Source organism: Phoenix dactylifera, unplaced genomic scaffold (assembly GCF_009389715.1).
Source record: "Phoenix dactylifera cultivar Barhee BC4 unplaced genomic scaffold, palm_55x_up_171113_PBpolish2nd_filt_p 001382F, whole genome shotgun sequence".
In the NCBI taxonomy this organism is placed as follows: Eukaryota; Viridiplantae; Streptophyta; class Magnoliopsida; order Arecales; family Arecaceae; genus Phoenix; species Phoenix dactylifera.
In genome coordinates, this window is record NW_024068705.1 from 55086 (window position 1) to 74658 (window position 19573).

General features: G+C 37.8%; 2 protein-coding genes across 4 annotated transcripts in view; one reads left to right on the forward strand and one right to left on the reverse strand.

Moving 5' to 3' along the window:
• Positions 1 to 210: 210 nt before the first annotated feature.
• LOC103699222 lies at positions 211 to 16711 on the reverse strand. Of its 2 annotated transcripts, none has more exons than XM_039122160.1 (10): positions 16408 to 16711; positions 13702 to 13936; positions 13371 to 13457; positions 13105 to 13274; positions 10907 to 11049; positions 10619 to 10796; positions 9930 to 10524; positions 5458 to 5570; positions 4903 to 5071; positions 211 to 871 (listed from the first exon to the last, which is right to left on the reverse strand). In XM_039122160.1, exons 1-10 carry the CDS (start codon positions 16572 to 16574, stop codon positions 644 to 646), a joined length of 2085 nt encoding a protein of 694 aa, XP_038978088.1. In that variant the 5' UTR covers positions 16575 to 16711; the 3' UTR covers positions 211 to 643. The 2 variants fall into 2 exon arrangements, with proteins under 2 accessions (XP_038978088.1, XP_038978087.1); XM_039122159.1 differs by having other exon boundaries at positions 4903 to 5146; positions 16408 to 16710.
• A 360-nt stretch (positions 16712 to 17071) lies between these two features.
• The window catches only part of LOC103698899 (proline--tRNA ligase, cytoplasmic-like), a 30507-nt gene continuing 28005 nt past the window's right edge, over positions 17072 to 19573 (forward strand). The window contains exon 1 of one of the 2 annotated variants that reach the window (XM_039122155.1): positions 17072 to 17357. The gene's annotated coding sequence lies outside the window, so the exon portion shown is untranslated. The remainder of the gene's footprint in view (positions 17358 to 19573) is intronic. The other variant, XM_039122154.1, reaches the window with a different exon arrangement.

Sequence of the window (19573 nt, forward strand, 5' to 3'; positions counted from 1 at the left end):
AATAATCAGGCCTACTTGATGATTACATAGGTATATGGCTTACCTGTCAACATGGAGCCAGCTTTTTTGAATGTGAGTATGCTGGTTTTGGATGGATATGAAACATTCCAATCCATCCTAAGTTCCTTTGGTGGAAGATCTGTCGGGAAAATGACATGTATAAATATAGCTATTTACAAATTTTCAGAACCATAGAATTCTGAACAGCAGTTCCTATTAAACCAGCTAATTGCTTCCAACTTGATTTTTGATTTCAGCAGAACTGTTATTGTTGAAATATAAAAAACAACAGCCCCTATACATATTGTTTGCTAGGCAAGTCAGCCTGATTTATGTGAAGGCTCGAAGGGGTGATGGAAAAAAAATTACACGAGTGAAATGGAACAATACTGGACCCTCTCAGACAAAGCTATATTCAAAAAATTCCCTCACCTGTAACTTTAGAGACTATTGTCGTCCGTATGACATGGCAGGAACACCTCAAAATTATATACTATTATGCCAGCATCCCACATTTCCTTCCAGCAAACATCTATGTACAAAAATACAACACAAATGGAAAAATGGAAGAAAAGATTACTCGATGATAAGCTCAGAAATTGAGGAAAAATATGATGGCAGATTTCACAAAAAAGATCATCTTTCATTTCCTTTTCTTGTTATCTTCTGATCTGATGAGCTGAACAGGGGCTGCTGGTATGCGTGCCCACCACTCCTTTAGTCTCCTCATCAACTTGTCACTGCTCTTTTTCCTCAATGGCATCTCCCTTGAGTATGCCTCAAGGACCACCAATATTATCAGATGCTTAAAAGAAACAATGGCAATCAATGCTGCTACCATGATCAATGCGAATGCAACCTTGTCAGTGGCCTGAAAGTAAAAAATCACAAGGTTAATAAAACATAACTGGTAGAACATAAATACAAAAAGAGTACTCCGTACCCAAAATAATAATAAAAATAAAAGAGTATCATCTGTACATGTAATTTACATCGAGGTATTAGACTTTTCCAGCTGTAGGATAATTGATGGTCTAGGGATGAAGCAAATGGAACAAAAACCAAAGACAAAATAATAATGAGTTTCTAGTTCTTTTTAGCAATGAATGAGAACCAGGTAACAAAGCAATTCTCGAGCTAAATTAACTGTCACATTTGATCTAAAGGTGAAGTTGCATGGGCATTAGGGGAGCAATGGCCCCCTCTTGACCAAGGAAAAATTTTCATAGAGTTCATTAATCTTGGAATTCCCCACCCTTGGGGCCCATAAAAGCTGTCCCCAACCCACCCCAAAGAAAAAAAAAAGAAAACAAAAATAACCTACCCCTATGGGAAATTCTTTGTCGGCATCTTGTGATTTCATGCCTTGACTATCTATTGTTGATAAGGGCCAAGATCCTTCCAAAGCAGGCATCTGCATATGTTCAAACCAAAGGGTCTAAAACCCAGTACTGCGTACTCTAATAAAAATAAAAGAGTACCATCTGTCCATGTAATTTACATCGATGTATTAGACTTTTCCAGCCGTAAGATAATTGATGGTCAAGGGATGAAGCAAATGGAACAAAAACCAAAGACAATATAATAATGAGTTTCTAGTCCTTTTTAGCAATGAATGAGAACCTGATAACAAAGCAATTCTCGAGCTAAATTAACTGTCACATTTGATCTAAAGGTGAAGTTGCATGGGCATTAGGGGAGCAATGGACCCCTCTAAACCAGGAAAAATCTTCATAGTTTATAGAGTTCATTAATATTGGAATTCCCCACCCTTGGGGCCCATAAAAGCTGTGCCCACCACCACCCCGAAGGAAAAAAAAAGAAAACAAAAATAACCCACCCCAATGGGAAATTCTTTACCGGCATGTTGTAATTTCATGCCTTGACTATCTATTGTTGATAAGGGCCAAGATCCTTCCAAAGCAGGCATCTGTATATGTTCAAACCAAAGGGTCTAAAACCCAGTACCGCGTACTCTGTTTGTCTAGTCCTACGTTGATATGCTACTAGGATGCTACAATCCTAACTCTTGAGATAGTCTGGCATCCCAATACCTTATTGAGATGCCTCTTTTATTTTACTACTTTTAAATTTTTATATTTTTTGTAAATTTGATGGTAGGGTGTTTGCTGCCCATATTCGTATTGACACCTCTGGTTAGCAAAATTATTCTAAATTTGATACACTTATTCCAACTTTTTTCATGTTTAATCTAATCATTTGCAATCTTTAAATATTTTTGTTATTATATTAAATTTATGGAAATTGTAAAAATTAAATTTGTTTAGGGGCTTTTGTAAACACCCTCCATGGTTACAAATATATTCTCTGACCTAAATATAAGTCATTTGGTCAGGATAATTCTAAACTGGCTATTGGTTCAGGTGTTCTCAGCACACAAAATTGATCCAATCATGCAAAAATTTTGCACCATGTGCACATTGATAGTGCAAATATGCAACAATTTTTTCCCAAAATTGTCCTATTATTTGATAATTAATCTATTTCTAAAAATAATATAATGTATAATAAGAGATGCATCAAAAACACAAAAATATAGTGTTGCAGGTTGATCCCCATCCTATAACAGTGTTCCAATTTCATGATGAGAAAATTTTGATATGATTTTCCCCTATTTTTCTTATTTTTCAGCCAAACTATTGGCAATGAGAGAGGCCTCCAGTATCAACAAGACTGGATCTCAATAAGGAAATACTAAATATAGGTTAAGCCTCTCTCTCTCTCTCTCTCTCTCTCTCTCTCTCTCTCTCTCTCTCTCTGCGATTATGACTCCTATAGTGATTGAAGCCACAAGAAAAGAAAGAAGCAAGGATGTTCCTTTTTCAACATAGAGGGACTTGGTTAGGTCCCAACTGGTACCTACTGAACTGCCACCCAAACCAGTATCCCGCGCCCATCCCAGGACATTATGGTACCTGCAATACTGACCAAATTGAACGAAATTCTTTTTCATTGGAAAAAATCAGTTAAACTGTTAGTGCACAAAAATAGTTGTCCAGACTCCAGAGTATTTTTATAATAAGTCATGTGAAATTAAGTATTACATAGTAAACACATGACAAGTAACAATACAAAAGCTTCAACAGAAGCCAAATAGGATGATCAGGGCATTTAGATAATACAATTACAATATTTACCCACAAACTTGGCATTATAAAAAGTGAACATGGAAAAAAGGTAAAGAATTTGGAGGCTAAAATATTATGTATAAGGGTGTACCAACCAGCAGGCCGTGCCAGCGGATACACTGTGCTGATACAGTACATCATACAGCATGTACCGCACTGAGCAGTTGAGCCCCAAACTATAAGACTCTACATCTCAATATTTACATCCGTCGTCATAGTAGCGAAAAATTGGATTCCACAAATAAGATGTGCCATCGAAAATGTTTTAAGGCTAGAAAAAAAGACCGAGCCAGTAAATAAACCACCAAGAAAGAGTATCCTTCAAACTAATAATGAGTCTATGGATCCTTTATATGCTAAAATTGTATGTGTAAAAGTAGATTACAGGATCAAGCATATAGAAAATAAGAAAGTAGATACTAAGAAATGACTCTAGAAGAAAGAACATAATTGAGAACAAGAAAAATGATTATCAAAAGTTAGGTGAGCTAGAAATGAAGAAAGAAAATGTAGATCTCTGAATCAAGAGCAGGAAAAAAGCCCAGTGACATACCAAACAAGGTTCAAGAAGACTCATTCAATAACTAGAAGGGGTATAAGCCGTAGAGATCTGAAGATAGCATCATGACAGGCCAACAGGTATTTAACCAGGGGAATTTAGCACTAGAAGGGACCAAAAACAAGAATTACGATTAATACCCTGAGAAAACATGATGACTACTAATATGGATTGTGGATGCAAAAGAAACCAAAGGTACAAATGCCTGTTAAGTTTTGGTGGTGAATCAAGATCCACTGAAAAGTGAAGTAACTTGGATTAATTTAAACAAGATCAGACTATAGAAACAGACTATGGAAAGAACTAATAAATTTTTGGTGAATAACTCAAAAAGACCTTATCAGAAACTAATCATATGCTAAATAGCCTACATATGAGTTCAGCCAACAAACCTTCTGGAAGACAACCAGAAGAAATTCATTAGATACTAGTGGCGCTCTTGATACTAGGCAAGGAACAGGGCTACGTAAAGATAACAATGACAACTCAATCAGCAGCCAAGATGGATTTCCAAATATCTGTAGATCTGAATTTTTTTTCCAGAGATATTGGAACAATAGTATCAAGACTCTAATACTACAAAATTGAGAAGCAAGTCTCAAAATCAACATAACTTTGACTTAAATCATGGAGTCAAACAATATTTAATCAGAAAAGTCACCATTGATATAGGAAACAACCAAAAAAGGTTGTATGCGTGTCCACATACAAAATGAATATAAAAAGTATAGTCACAAACACAATAAACATACTAAAATTAAGGACTACCAGATTCTACCATGACTTTCAAGTTTCAACAATTCCAACACATGGACCTCAAGTTACAACATGTTTCTACATGTCACCAGAGTGCCAAAAAAAAACAAAAGAACACTTATCATACTTGTGTTTTTATATGCTTACAAATGATTAGGGTAATCGGTGGTAGTGAAATTTCATTGTAGTTTGAAAACCTCTAGCAAGATTCTATAAAGAATGGAAAGACTTAAACCTGCTATTGGGGCTATAGTAATTAAAACAAATGTATACCCCTGAGGGGTATTCTGCTATAACTTATAAATTTGTTTAAGATCCTTCACTAATAAATATGATACACCATAAATTGAGAATGCTGGGTAGCATAATATATCATATCCAGAAACATACTATAAGGTGTTATTTTGGACACTTGGTTGAAGTGCTGAGGAGACAAACCTTCGGGATTGCTGCAAACAAGAGAGATCTTAACTTGAGAAGAATAATATTTCCTGCCTGCATAAGAATTTCAACTTTGGCAATTGCATCTTGCAAAGTCAAAAGTTGCTCAACTGCATTCTTAGTAGGGGGAGATTTGATCTGAAAAGCCCCCAGTGGTTTCCTTTTGCTGCAGTATTTGTGCCAAAGCATAAGAACGGCGAGAGATAAGAAAATGCAAGGCAATATGTACCTGACCCAATCCCTAGAAGTCACAATATTATGTTGTCAAACATAACAGACAAAAATGAAATAATAAGGTATAACATATAGGATAGATGTACTGATCGAGTATAATGGATTGAGGGGCCATATATAATAGCAAAACATTAGTTAAATTAGAAAGGTTCTAAAAACCGGCACTGAAAACTGGCACAATACCAATATGGACACACGGTGCAGGACTGCATCCCATATTGACACACCATGCACCGGTGTCAATTTTCTGCCAGAACGGTACAGACCACTTGTACCGCCTTGTTCCAGCAGTTGTTGAAACCTTGAAAAGAATATTACCTGTAAGCAAGATAAAGAATCAAAACCAAGAAGAATGTTGATCTAAAAGGATCTTCCCATGTGGCTAGAAAGTGAAGCCATTTGCCAGATTCGACAACTGGGTAAAGTAGTTCCTGCAACATGATATACAAGATTCACCTCATCTGGATATAAAACTGGGGAAAAAAGAATCTGTTATATTTTAACCTACTATAATGTTTCATATAATTTAGGAGAAATAGTCAGAAAAATTCAATAGCATAGTGAAGCCACTAACAGCCCAAGATCAACTTATTTGTACTGTACATAAAAAAGACAGTTTTGAAATGAAAACAATATTCCTTCTTGATTCTATCCATCATTTTTTTATACCAGAATACACTTTCATATTGATTGGTAGTTATCCGAATTTCATGCCCACATCAACTATCATGTGCACAGTCTCTCCTTTCCCAATTATATTGGATCGCTTTCATAAAACTCCCAAACAAATTGGACTCTGAATCTTTTTTTTTAATTACACTCTCAATTAGATTGGACTCTGATTAGACTTCTAAACACTTTGGACTCTATGGCTTGCTCTCTCTTTGCTTTTCGCTCAGACATGTATTGCACACGCCAAATTGCTACTACCACAAATATATTATGAGTTCAGTGTATAACATACATAGATAATACAACTATATACAATGTGCACATCTAATTGCTCGTAAAAACCCAAGATGTACTCACAAGGAAATATATGTATGAAGTGGAGAGATTGAGGATATAGTTAATTGATTAGAGTTGGGTGGATAAAGTGGAAAGGTGCCTCTTTGGTGTATGTGGTTGAAACATACCTTAGCAACTTAAAGGAAAATTTAATAGAACCATAAGGCCTGCATTGCTGGTATGATGGCTGATTTATTGATTCTAAAGTCTCCCTCCGCCAATGTAAATATTAATTGAATGAACCATCCGATTGGAGCTGAACTTAGTGTTTTTAGTTTGGACCTGGTCTTGTTTTTGCTTGTCGAGTTTTTTCTAAGTCATATTCGAAGTTAGAGAGCCTACGATTTACAGAGTATAATGGCTTTCGTATTCCTATTGAAAGGATCATTATAATGTAATATGGGGTTGAGTTTCCTTTAGACAAACAGAAATTTGTTCAATAAAGCAACTTGCTGAAATTATTATTAATATGTTATTGATTCCGATATCCATCAATTGGGGTGTTGACTGATGATTTTCCATTAAACTAATCTTAGCAGTTGCTATTCCACCAAAGATCATCCTAAGACTAGGGAGGTGACTCCCAGTTCATCAAGAGCGGAGCAGTTTGTTTTTTAAAATATATCTCATATTATCTAGGAAAATTATTTCTCAATGTTTTTTTCAAGATCATCTTTCATAGAAGATATTACTCATCTTCAAGATATGTTGCAATTAATGAGATATGCTCTTGTGAAAGAAGTTACATGCTGGAGTATAGAGTACTTCTACTATATTCTAACCATACTATTTTAGATTGTTTTTACCGATAAACACATTATAAGCATCTAAACCATGAACCATGGTCGGCAAAACCATCCCGAGCTATACAGGCAGCGGATCGAGACGGTTCCGTCATCGAAACCGAGACCCCATCCCCAAAGGGGGAGAAAAAGGAAAAAGAGAGAGAAAGACAGAGGAGAGAGGGAGAGAGAGAGAGGAAGGAAGAGAGAGGCTGGCCGGCGGAGGCCGGGGAGCCTCCGTGAGGAGGAGGCGGAGACCGGGGAGACGCGGACGCAGGGCTCCGCTCCGGTCCACTGTTTTGCTTGAAACAAGGGCCCGGAGGTGAGCACTTTTATTTTTGCGGATTTTAAGTTGAGTTGACAAACCCATTGCCAACTTTACTTAAGTTTTTTTATTTAAAAAGAGCCCCGACAATGGATTTGCCGTCTTCAACTTAAAATTGACAAAAATAAAAGGAGCCCTCTACGGGCCCTGTTTCAAATGAAATAGGGGATTAGAGACGGAGCCCTGCCTCCGCGTCCCCCAGCCTCCGCCTCCTCCACACGGAGGCTCTCCGGCCTCCACCGGCCAACCTCTCTCTTCCTTCCTCTCCCTCTCCATCCCTCTCCTACTCTCTCTTTTTCTCTCTCCCATTCTCCCTCTCCCCTGCCTCTACTGTGTTAGTACTGAGCCGGCACGGCACAACGCGAGGCCGTACCGTCGGACAATCAGTACGGAGCCCAGTACCAGCACAACGACGTTGCCATGAATTTAATTCCACTAAAATTTGTTAGTGCCTTAAAGTCTAGTTGGTTGCAAGTAAAATATTTGTTTTTCTTAAAATACAAGTCTATTATCTGCTTCGTTTGGTAGAAAATAAAAAACCAACAAAAGATTTTTTATATTATCTGAGCCAAGGTTCATCGTGTAGGTACCGGACCCCATACCAGTGTCACACTAACACAGTGTTGATATGGTACGGTACGGTACGGAGTTTTTTTTAGCGTAGCAAGTATTGGTACGTCATCCGTACCTAGTACCGTTACCGAACCGGTACGGTACAGTTTGCCCCGTACCACCCGGTTCAAGCCGGTACGGCATCCCTTGATCTAAACTTTTGGACTTTTTATTTTTATCAAGAACATCAGGAAGACAATAATTGAACTCAAAAGCCCTCTTGGAAAAGTAAAATCAGGGTCATGTAATTGCTCCTAGTTATACTGCAGTCAACCAATGTCTGTTTCCTTTAAGAACATTGTCCTTCTACTTCATTTTTACCAAAACATGGATAATAACCTAAAATTCCAGCAACCATAGATTTAGTCCCTTTCCTAAAACCTAATAGGTCCTCTTCCATAGCTTTCTTATATCAATAATACAACTACAAGTAAAACTTGGGATGAGTTTAGGCCATGCTGCTTTTCAGATATATTATTTTTTAGAGAGAAATTGCATTTTAAAAATGCCTTGGTTCGCTCGATCATAGATTCATTAATTTGTCAATTTCCATGCATTTTTGTAGCAATTCAATACTTTAACCTCCGGAATCATGTTTGGTGCAGAAAACGAAGAAAAAATCCTATTATTTTCAAGCATTTTTTAATTCTAGATTAGTTAAACTAATTGCAACAAATAATTGGTGAGTGTCGAGTTCTCTTTTGGGTTAAAAGGATCATATCAGCTTAAATGATGTAAGTTCATGTGGCAACTCAAAAAAAAATAGCATAGACCCGTACCATGTATCCAAGAGTGAATGTATAATATGATTAACAAACTCTGAAACAATGTCCCATGGCAACATTTAGGAATTAGACATGCAAAATTTGTAATTGTGAACTAAACTTTGTAACATAAAGCCTTTACCCAACCATGGGGACAGTTAAAAGTTAGCTTATCTTACACAAGTCATCACAAGGGATCAAAAAGAAAAAGCTGATAAACTGATAATATCTAACTTCCAAGCTAATTCATGGAAAAATGCAACGAAGGCAACACAAATCCACAATCAGGAAAAAATCTATATATCCACTTTCTCTACTGTTCAACAAAATAATACCAATATACTAGTCTATCTCTAACATGTTCCAAAGTAATTCAAAGTAATCATAAGTTTCTTTCTTGCCATAATAAGAATTCTGCTTATGCAATAAATACTCAAAAACCCAGCTGCTAAAGCAAATTTATCTCATGCTCCTATCAACATATAAAGATTATAGTGAACACATTTAGTTTGACTGACTCATGTGATATAAAACTCCATGTGCATCAGGAACTAATAAAAATCTAGTCCCTCACATGTAACGTGGGCTTGCATTCTTAGATAAGTTATAGTAGTATGTGCAGTCTTCCTCCAACATGTTCAACAGTAAGTCAAAACCATCATAAGGTTATTTCCTCTCCATGATAAAAATTTACTAAAGAAATGAATATTCAAAATAGCTAGCTGCTAATTGCAAAATATATATTTCTCTCTGTCAAGATAGAAGATTACAGTTCCATATATTTAGACCAACAGATGATTACTACAGAAGATTCCCAATACATCAAAAATGAATTAAAATCTATCATGAATTGACCTTCCTCTGGTTCAAAGTGAGCTTATTTTCACCAAAAATAAGTATCTCCCCTTTCCTTTCATAGAAACAGCAAGAAAGATCATAAATTCTACATTGAAGCAAGAAATATAAAACAACCTATTGCAAGGGAGGAAACCATCGAAAAACATTCTTACAACTCAAAATCTTACTTTTGTATCAGTAATTCTTTTTACCATCTAGAACAATGACTGTGAAAGTTGACTTTAGACAGCGCAATTTGTTGGTCCCGATTTTCTTGATATGGTAAAGTTGTGAAATATAAAATAGTAAGCATATCTGCTACATCTAAGATATGGGTTTGAAGGCACTTTTTATTATTCTACTCAAAACTTATGTTGAAAATTTTCCAACCTCCAAGTTCAGTCATTCCTTTTTCAACGCAGAAACTGAAACAGAAAACATAACACTATGGTTATATAATACCTGCATCACAGCTATGTTTCTATCAATCCCTTCCACTTTCACCTGATCCACTGTTGCACATGCTGCCTCAGCTCTTTCAGAGTAACAAAACGACTCTTTTACAGCCATCTCTAAAGGACTTGTTGCACCAATGCAGACATCGGCAACAAGGAAATCTCTTTCGTTAATCATATAATTCCTTTTCAGTAACCCCATTTTAGAAAGTGTATATGATGAAGATGGTAAAGGAAGAGCCCGCAACTTTTTATCAGATGAAGAATCACTAGCAAAATGGCTCTGGCATCCAGTATGCAGCAGTTCCAGGTGATTATATAGAGCATCCAAGATAATGTCACCTTTTGGTAATTTTTCAGCTAAGTTAAAAGCAAGTGTCATCTTAAAGTGATGGGGAGTAATATGGAAACCTTCTTTCACAGCACGGTATCTGAAGATGCCTAAAGCGGCCATTGAAAGAACTTCTCCCTGTTGAATTTCTTCAAGATTGAACTTTCTGATGAATCTATGCACCTGTAAGACTTCTTGAATTATTGCCAACCAGTAATCTCTGCGTGAATGACCTTTAAATTCAGGAAACTCAAAATAAACAGGCTCTGCTCTGCAATAGAGTGCATGCAAATTTTGTTTCCAATTAGCATAAGTTAAATGAATCCGATGTCAGAATAAAAAATCAATGTAAATGAAGAACCTACAGAGAGGTTGACTTATACATCACAGCCTTATCAAAGAGGCGAGCACCCAATGGTCCAGTCAATTCACGCTTTACAACCTGCTTTAAATCTGCTGCTAAATCATATCTGAGAGCTTTGTCATACGAACCCACTCCTAAGGACTCAAAGTAAAGAGCATGGGTGGTAATGGTCAACCGTCCTGCCAAAATTAAAAAGAAAAAAATAAAGAAAGAAAGAATGTTCCTAACAGGCTTTTGGAAACGAATATAGTTGTCAGAACAAAGAAAATGAAAAGGGAAGTCACTTAACCTGGCCATGCAGATATTCCTACGTGTTGCAGAACAGATTGAGTGGGCATAACACCATCAACATCTAAGATCATTTCTCCATCAGAAAGGTGAAGGCTTGAAGCAAGTGGCGACCATATTATGCATTTTGCAGATTTGAGCACCCTATGATAAAAGCATACATGTTGGAGGTTATGTGCCAGAGCCTCAAAGTCCTGACATCGATATTCTATCTTTTTTTTTTTAAAAAAAAAAAGGAAAGAGAAAGAAAGTGTTCCCATGCCTTTTGCAGCAGTTCAGGGAACAAAAAGGTACTGAAAGAAAGACCAATCACAAGCAAACTTTATACTCCTTATAACTGGTATATACACATTTACATATAAAAACAAAATCTCAAAGATTGCATAAGAATGGTAATGCTGACAATAAATGAATGAATATTCATAAAGGACCAACTTTTATGGCATCAGTTCTGGTGATTGTTTTTTTCTTAACATAATCATTAGAAACCCATGTATATAAAAACAAAATCTCAAAAATTGCATAAGAATGGTAATGCTGACAATAACTGAATAAATATTCATAAAGTACCAACTTTTATGGCATCAGTTCTGGTGATTGTTTTTTTCTTAACATAATCATTAGAAACCCATGTGGCACCGGCTCCCAATGATGTATCCTGGACTACTGGGAGTTGCAAAGTTAGATAAGGCTAAGAATGAGAGAGGTTGAAGGGATCTAGGAGGCTGTTGATCCTCCAAGCACTATATTTTTCCAAGATCCTAGATACCAGAATCCCTCTAGAGAGTTCATTTCCAGTATTCCAAAATTCTCAAGATTCGGGGATCACAACCTCCTCTTAGTCCCTCTGACTTCTTCATCCATCCACCACCTCTCTTCTTCATCCCTTCCTGCCTGATGTGGAGATATCAGACACACCTGGTGTTTGGACATCATGTGTGCACAGATTCTTAAACAGAATATCCAGGAAGACATGGAAAAAGAAAACGAAAAAGAAAAGTGAAGGATATCAAAACACTTGCCACATAAAAAAGATGCCAAGACATGATTGCCTTAATGGGCAAATTTTACTTCTGAAACAAGACCTTGGCCAAGATCTTGATATCAACTCATAAAGATTTAATGTCAGGTTGACTACATCTCGAAAAAAAGTGGTCCAAAAGTTTGTTTTGCTTACACAGGTTCTAACAGTAATTAGTAGCATACCTATTCCAGACTCTCGTGATTGAAAAGCTTCTAGATTTCCCAAAACCAAGTACAACAATGTTCAACTCCTTTTCATCAACGATGTTCAGAAAAACAAGAAAAAAAGAAACAAATCAAAGGTATTAAACCTGAATTATTCATAACTGCCTCTGTAAAAAATCTCAAAACATCACTGAGCAGTTTCCTGCATGTGCTAAGATTAGATGTTCTAAAAAGATATAATCTGATAAAGGAATGAAGGTTACTCCATGGCACACAAACTCGGTTCTCATGTAACTGAATCCTCATAGGTTTTAGCAGCCACTTGTAATGGACAAAACCTCACCCAAACTAGAAAAGAAACAGATCTACAAGTTAGTTAAACTCTTCCTATTTTCTACATAGCATGCAAGCACAGAGCATCTTTACAAGCTGAAAGAGTAAGCTGAAGAATATGACAAGATGCACATCTCTCTTTTGGTTCTATATACCAATTTTCTGGCAATATTATCTTCTTTTTCACCTAATTCTCCATGCAAATGTTGAAATGTTGACCTAGAGTCCCATTTTAGTCCAACAAGCTCGAGATTATAGTAAGAACAGCTTTATTGAGAATTTGAGATGATTGTAAAAATGCTTGCTTGCAGCCAACCATGTTACTTTGAAATGTCAAATTATGAGATGACCTCAGAAAAAGAGAAAAGGCATCAGTATATTTTCAAGAATCTAGCTTTCTTTTTAAAAATGATATTTTGCTCCTGTCGATGAAGAAATTCAAGTGTTTTATAGGTGACATCACAAAACACTGAGCACTGATGAACACATTGCTTACTCTTTTATAAAGCATACATGCAAAATATGAAGGACTCCTAAACCTTAATAGCAGGTACGAAATTGAAAGGATATGATCATTTCACAACATATTCAGAAATGGAACTTTAGTAGTGGGTAAACACATGCAAAAGAATAGATGAGTTTGGAATAGAGTCCTTGAATCAGGAAATCAGATCATACTTGTCTAGGCTTTTGAGGTACTTGTCATAGATGAGAAAATGGAGCTGACCACTTGATGAGATTGTAAGTGCATCACAGAGGTTGTGAACAGTGATCAAATCAGCTATTGCAGGACAAGCAGAAGCTATTCGGGCAAAAGCTTCTAGTCCAACAGTTTTCTTGTCATCGACCTGGACAACCAATGAAAATGATAGAATTGACACCTATGCATAACTAAAATGTGACACAGTAATTACAATAAATGAATCAGTACAAAAAAAACTAACCTGAACAGCTATGCATGTAGAATTTGTATAAAAGAGCGATGCCCCATCCTCATCCTCAACTTCTAAATGGTTACAAGAAGTGGTTCCCTAATGCAACAAATATGTGCCACAATAAGGTCCAAAACAAAAGTAAAATTCTCATGACCTTGAATCTATATAATAAAAGACCAGGGTGAAATCTAGGAAGTAGTATGGGCGATATAATTTCATTAGCAAATAGTAACATGATTTTTTTATGGAACATCAAATTAAAATCTATATGGAAAAAGGGCATTAAATAATATCAGAACTTCTTACAAATATCCACTTCTAAAAATTGTAGGTGTCTCACTTTTGATAAAGATTTATTTCCTTCACCAGGGGCTTCCCAAGCAAGCATCATGTCATATGTTAAGCGATGAAAATCTTTATCAGCCAAATATTCTGGACGATCAGTCAACACTTGAAGAGCTTTATAACAGCAGTACTCTAATAAACGTCTTGCATACACGGTGGGTTGCTTGACCTCAGCAGGCAACTCAGTCTCAAAACACTGCTGCAACTTCTCTGTTGAGAGGAGAAGAATCCTGTAAACCAAACAATTACTAACTCCTGGTCGCATCAAGCATTTTAAAAGTGATAGAAGTGGGACAAGAAAAGTAATAGGATTTGATACATCCACAATCCACAGAATAAACAATACTGAAAAGTGTGGAGAAAAACATCCATAAGAATTGGTGTCTAAAACTCAGTAATCGAATATCTTGTTTGTGGGTTCAAAGGATTCAACTCCCAGAAGTTAGACCATTGTTTTGCAAGGGGACATATGATTCCAGTGACAAACATGAGAATTTGCACCACCTACCATAGAATTTGGGAGATAATGAAACTAAACACTTAAGATAACATATATATCCAACAGGTTTAAAGACGTGGTCGGTACTGATCTATCCTAAATGTCCCAGATCAGGCCAGGACAGACCTATGAGCGATCAAATATTGGGACAGGTCCAAGACTCTGATACTTATAAGACCAGGTAATCCCAGATGGTATTGGCTGGCATAGATTGCCTTGGTGAACAGGACCAGCCGGTACCAGGTAGGACGAGACTTCAGGCATTCCACATTTGGAGCCTCTACTTGAGCTTTTAGCCTTAAGAGGACTTCAGCCTTCTGCACGGGCTCCCATCTCCTGCAGTGAGTCTTAGCCCCAAGTAAACACCTTGTACTAGTACATCTCTAACACAAAACATAGCAGAGGAATGAATAAGGGAGGAAGAAGGGGAGAGAGCACAAGTCATGGGCACCATAATCCCAATATTGAATTGATGCCATTACCAATATTAGCACCATAAATCCTCTCATCGCCACAAAGTGCCTACTTTAATCCTAAATTATGACAAACAAATCTAAAGGACTTCTAAACAATCATTAAAAAGAATAAACTACCGAAATAACAGAGAAAATTTTTAAAAAATAAAAATAAAAATCAGTGTCCCGGTGAATTACTGGGATTCCAACCCATCCCAAGCGTAGGAACTATACTGAGACCCAGTCCTAGACCAATATTTGGTCTTGGGTCAGGATTTAAAACTTTGGTGCAACAAATTCCTCGACGATTTCTCATTTCACGTTTGAATTCATGAAATCATAACCTATTTGAAACTTTCACTACCTCTTTAAAAGGAAGCTAAAAATAAGGATGCCACAGTAAGCAAGGAAAATAGCGACAAATAGTGGCCAGATAATAGTGATTTCACAGTTGATTATAGTCTGTCTGATCAATTTAAAAGAGACAAAATATAGAATGCTGATAAGGAAATTAGAATTATAAAACCCCTAACATGGACTCTAAGTGGATGTTGGAGGTTAGTGTTTGATGGTGCAACATAGCTGAACTAGGGAAAAAGCTTAGCCATTATTGAAAAGTTATAAAATCTAAGTAGAAACTAAAATTGGTCTGACATATCCTGAATTTATAAATTTTGTAACATGTTGATCATAAGTATGGGATGTGAGTGGATAAGCTTTAAAAGCCACCATAAAGAAGCCTTAGCCCCTGAACAGACATTCGGTTGGATTGTTAAAAGTCAACAAGCTATTCATGAATGTCTTTGTAATACAGGCATTCAAGTGTCACGCACCTTGTCATAACATTATATAGAATTGGTCCTAATCTAGGTATTCTAACTTTGGAGAGATTTACTTTCCACTATTTTTTTAATTTCAGATTTCTATTTTAATCCTAGGGGTCAAATCTTCACTATTTTGTGATTAGTATTGTTTTAGTAGTTCTCTTTAGAGTAAGCCTGCTCAACACGTTCAGAGGAAAGTTAGGAGAGAAGGGTTTGGGGGAAATGGAGTCCCGTTCTCTGGCTTGTGAGGAAGGTGGATACCTATGAGTCTGCGGCAAGCTCTCTAATAGTTTGGGGTCTTATTTTTAACGAGATCCTGAGTCATATATTAACCAGGATTCTACAAGTCCTACTTATAGACACCCTACTTTTGGCACCTCACTGAGAACTCAGAAGTGTCCATACATGACATGCTCCAGCATTATCAAATATGAACCCCCAAAAAGGCCACGCACAATCAATGGGTATTCATGCATGCCTTACACACCCTGACTAAAACAGTCTTGCATGGCACCCATGCTTACATTTCAAAATTTGGCCAAATTTGTCTCTGATAAACCATATAAATTTGGATCCGTACCAGAGCAATCTAAGATACTTAGCGCACTCGAGAAAACTAAACATAAGTAATTTAAAGAGGCCTTCATCAGCCTAAAAAACCAGCAGTTTACTACCTACAAATACGAGTCCGACAATTGACCTACCTATCTTATATATACTTGACGATGCATATCATTTGATCTTAGGATGTCATATTCCCATTTCAAGATGCACAATAAAGAGAATCGCATTAAGTATACTTGACAATTATTCCAGAAGGAAATGATGCTAACAGAGTAAATAGATTATAAAGATATGCCAGATAGCGATTCGTGAGCAACAAAACAAGATGAGGTCGAGATCAAGAAAGTAGCAATATATACCTGGAGCAGCGAGAGACGACGGAGTTTGCGATGGGGGAGAGCTGGGGAATGGGGGCGGGGTCGTCCTCCGCGACCTTCCTCCGCCCGCTGCCGCCGCTGAAGAGGGATTTGAGGGAGCTATCCCGCATAAAGCTCTCCAGTATCCCTCTCCCGCTTCCGCTCGCCATGTCCCCAATCCCCGCGCCGGTCGTTTCAGAGATCGGCGACTCTTGACTCCGGCGCCGCGCGTCTCAGGCCCACACAAGCGCTATATTCCTCTCCTCCATGAGCCCTGCAGTGTAATAATACACGTGGGCCGACGCAAAATCCTAGCGTCAGAGTCACGTCGGTTGGTTTATTTGTTAAGTTTTTTTTTTTTTTTTTTTTTTTTTTGGTAGCCTGGGTGGTGTTAGGTGTGATGTACTCATACGGAGGGTCGGATTGGAATTTAGAGGTGATCACGGGCCTTCTGGCCCGCCCAGCCCGGCTCGAAATTTTTCGGGCTTGGGCATTGAAAAAGAGCCCATTGGGCAGGCCTGGGCAGGAAAAGCGGCCCGACCAAAAAAATCGGGCCGGGCCTGGAAAAATTAAAAATGGCCCGGTTCGGCCCGGCCCGGCTATAAAATCATGTTATGAATTATAATATATTAAAAAAATTTAACAAAACCCTAGGCTTTCCCTTCCCTTCCCTAAGTTCCCTTCCCTTCCCCTCCCTCGTTGAGACTGAGAGCCGCCGCCGCACCCCCCCTCCCTCGCTGAGACTGAGAGCCGCCGCCGCCCCCCTACCTCGCCCCCCCTCCCTCGCTGAGAGCCGCCGCCGCCGCCCCCGCCCCCCCTTTTCCCTCGCTGAGAGCCTGATAGCCGCCTCCTCTCGGTGTCGTCGCCTCTTCAACGACCGGCCGGCGGCTCTTCGCGTCCTTCTCCCCCGGACGGCAACCTCTGCGGCTCCGGTCACCGACTCACAGTCACCGGTAAGAGTTCGATCCCGGTAGATTTTGCCTTTTCTCCTCCTCCTCCTCCTCTTCGAGCTCGATCCCGGTAGATTTTGCCCAAGCCCGGAGAGAGAAAGAGAGAGAGAGAGAGGTAGGGGGGCAGCGAGAGAGCTCGGAACACAGATCCATTCCATTTTCTATGTTAAAATTAGTGAATGTTGTTGATTCCTGTGATCCTGTTTTGCATAATTTCAGAATTCTATTTCTGATTTCATAAGTACTTTTATGTGATTCTGCTGGCGGCGTTCTGGGTAAGAAGGAAAACAGATCCATTCCACATATCCCTTGAAGCAGTCATATGCTACAGCTAGTTATACCGAAGAAAAGTCCCTTTTTCTTACTGAACCCTTCTATGCACCAGGAATAATTAGGAAGATAAGAACGGTTATGGAGTGCTTGCATCGCTTTTGCAGGGAATGTATTGACAAATCGATGCGACTTGGGTATGGCATAAAATAATACTATCTTTAACTCTTTGACTGTACAGAATTACAGTATTTTTATGTATCCTGCATTATGAGAAATTTTTTCTTTCTATTGGCCTGTCGGGTCGGGCCTGTCGGGTCGGTCCGGTCGGGTCGGGCCTGTCGGGTCGGGCCGGTCGGGTCGGGTCGGGTCGGGCCGGTCGGGTCGGGTCGGGCCCGTCGGGTCGGGCCTGGGACCAGATTTATAAGGTTGGATCGGGCCTGGACAAAAATTTAAGCCCGACAGTCGGGCCGGGCCGGGTCTGGGCATAGCCATCGGGCTTAATTTCTGCTGGAGAGCCCGGCCCGAGCCCGGCCCGGCCCGGGTTTTGATCACCTCTAGGTTGGATAACTAAGCCGGCCCACGGGTGGGGAGGGTATGAGTAAAATAGGTCGGGGTGCCCAACACACGACTCGGTCTACCCGCATTGAACATTCTCCTGGCGGGGTGGGGGCCCAGTGGTTGGGGGTGGGCTTGTCCCTTCCTCCCCCCTTCCCCTTTTTTTTTCAGCAAAAAAAAAAGTATTTTTGTTATATTTCGGTGGGTTTAAAACGATGGAAGAAAGATGTCAATGGCCACGAGCAGGGCAGAAATAAAATGAATTAATCATATATTAATATTAATATTTATTTATTTAATAAATATGGATACAAATATATATATATCAAAATTTATATAAATATATATACAAAATAAATACTGAAAATATGAATTTATAATAGATATAAATTAAATAACTAAATTTTATGATCAAAACTCAAAAGTATTACTAAATTGATGATATATCAAGTTAATAGTATATTACCTTGTCATTTGGTTTCTTAAAGATTGATGAATGTTGTATAAAATTAAATATGGTTACAAATAGAATCAGATATTTGGATATAAATTAAATAATTATTTATCCATATCCGTATATTTTTTTTTGAGATATATAGATACAGATACGAATATTAGTTGAATACTCAAATTTTTATCCATATCATGATAAATTTGAATACAAAAATAAATCCAAATGGATATCATCTGGTCCAATTTCTCCTCTAGTTATAAGGATCTAGATTGTTTGAAAAAGATGAGGACTTGCTAAACCAAAAAAAACACGGAGTTTTCTATTGAAATCAACAATACTGACATATGTTTACGTACTTAGTCACAAGATTAGAACGAATCTGTATCATATCATCAGCTAAGATTGGTTGTGAGCTGGTTTGGTTGTCTTCGTGTTTTTGTAAAAGATTTTTTTAAGGTGCTTGTTTTTTGTATTTTGAAAATTACGGCGACATCTTTCAATTTTAGGTGAGAAGCATATCGACTTCAAATTTTTAATTTTTTTTAATTGGATTTCTCTTTTTTCCACTGCAATATGACCCTACTGTCCATCAAGCTTCAACACCATTAACGACAGTACGAGAAATGACTAATAAAATTAAAATTATTAGATAGGTACTTTTTGTTTGTTCTCTTACTAGATTCGGACAAAGTTTATCAATTTAGTTAGCTGTGCCATCAAAATATAGGAATAGCAATTTACTCCATTTGTATCCAACTTTATTTAGCCATGGTGGAGCGAGTTTTTTGTTTAGATCTGACGGCATTGGTGGTTCTTCATTCAAAAACTTGCAACGGATTTAAAAAGAACATAGATAATAACAATACTTTATAGAAATAATGGAGAAGAAAATAGTATGATTAATCATATGAAAAACTACAAGATACATGCTTAGCTA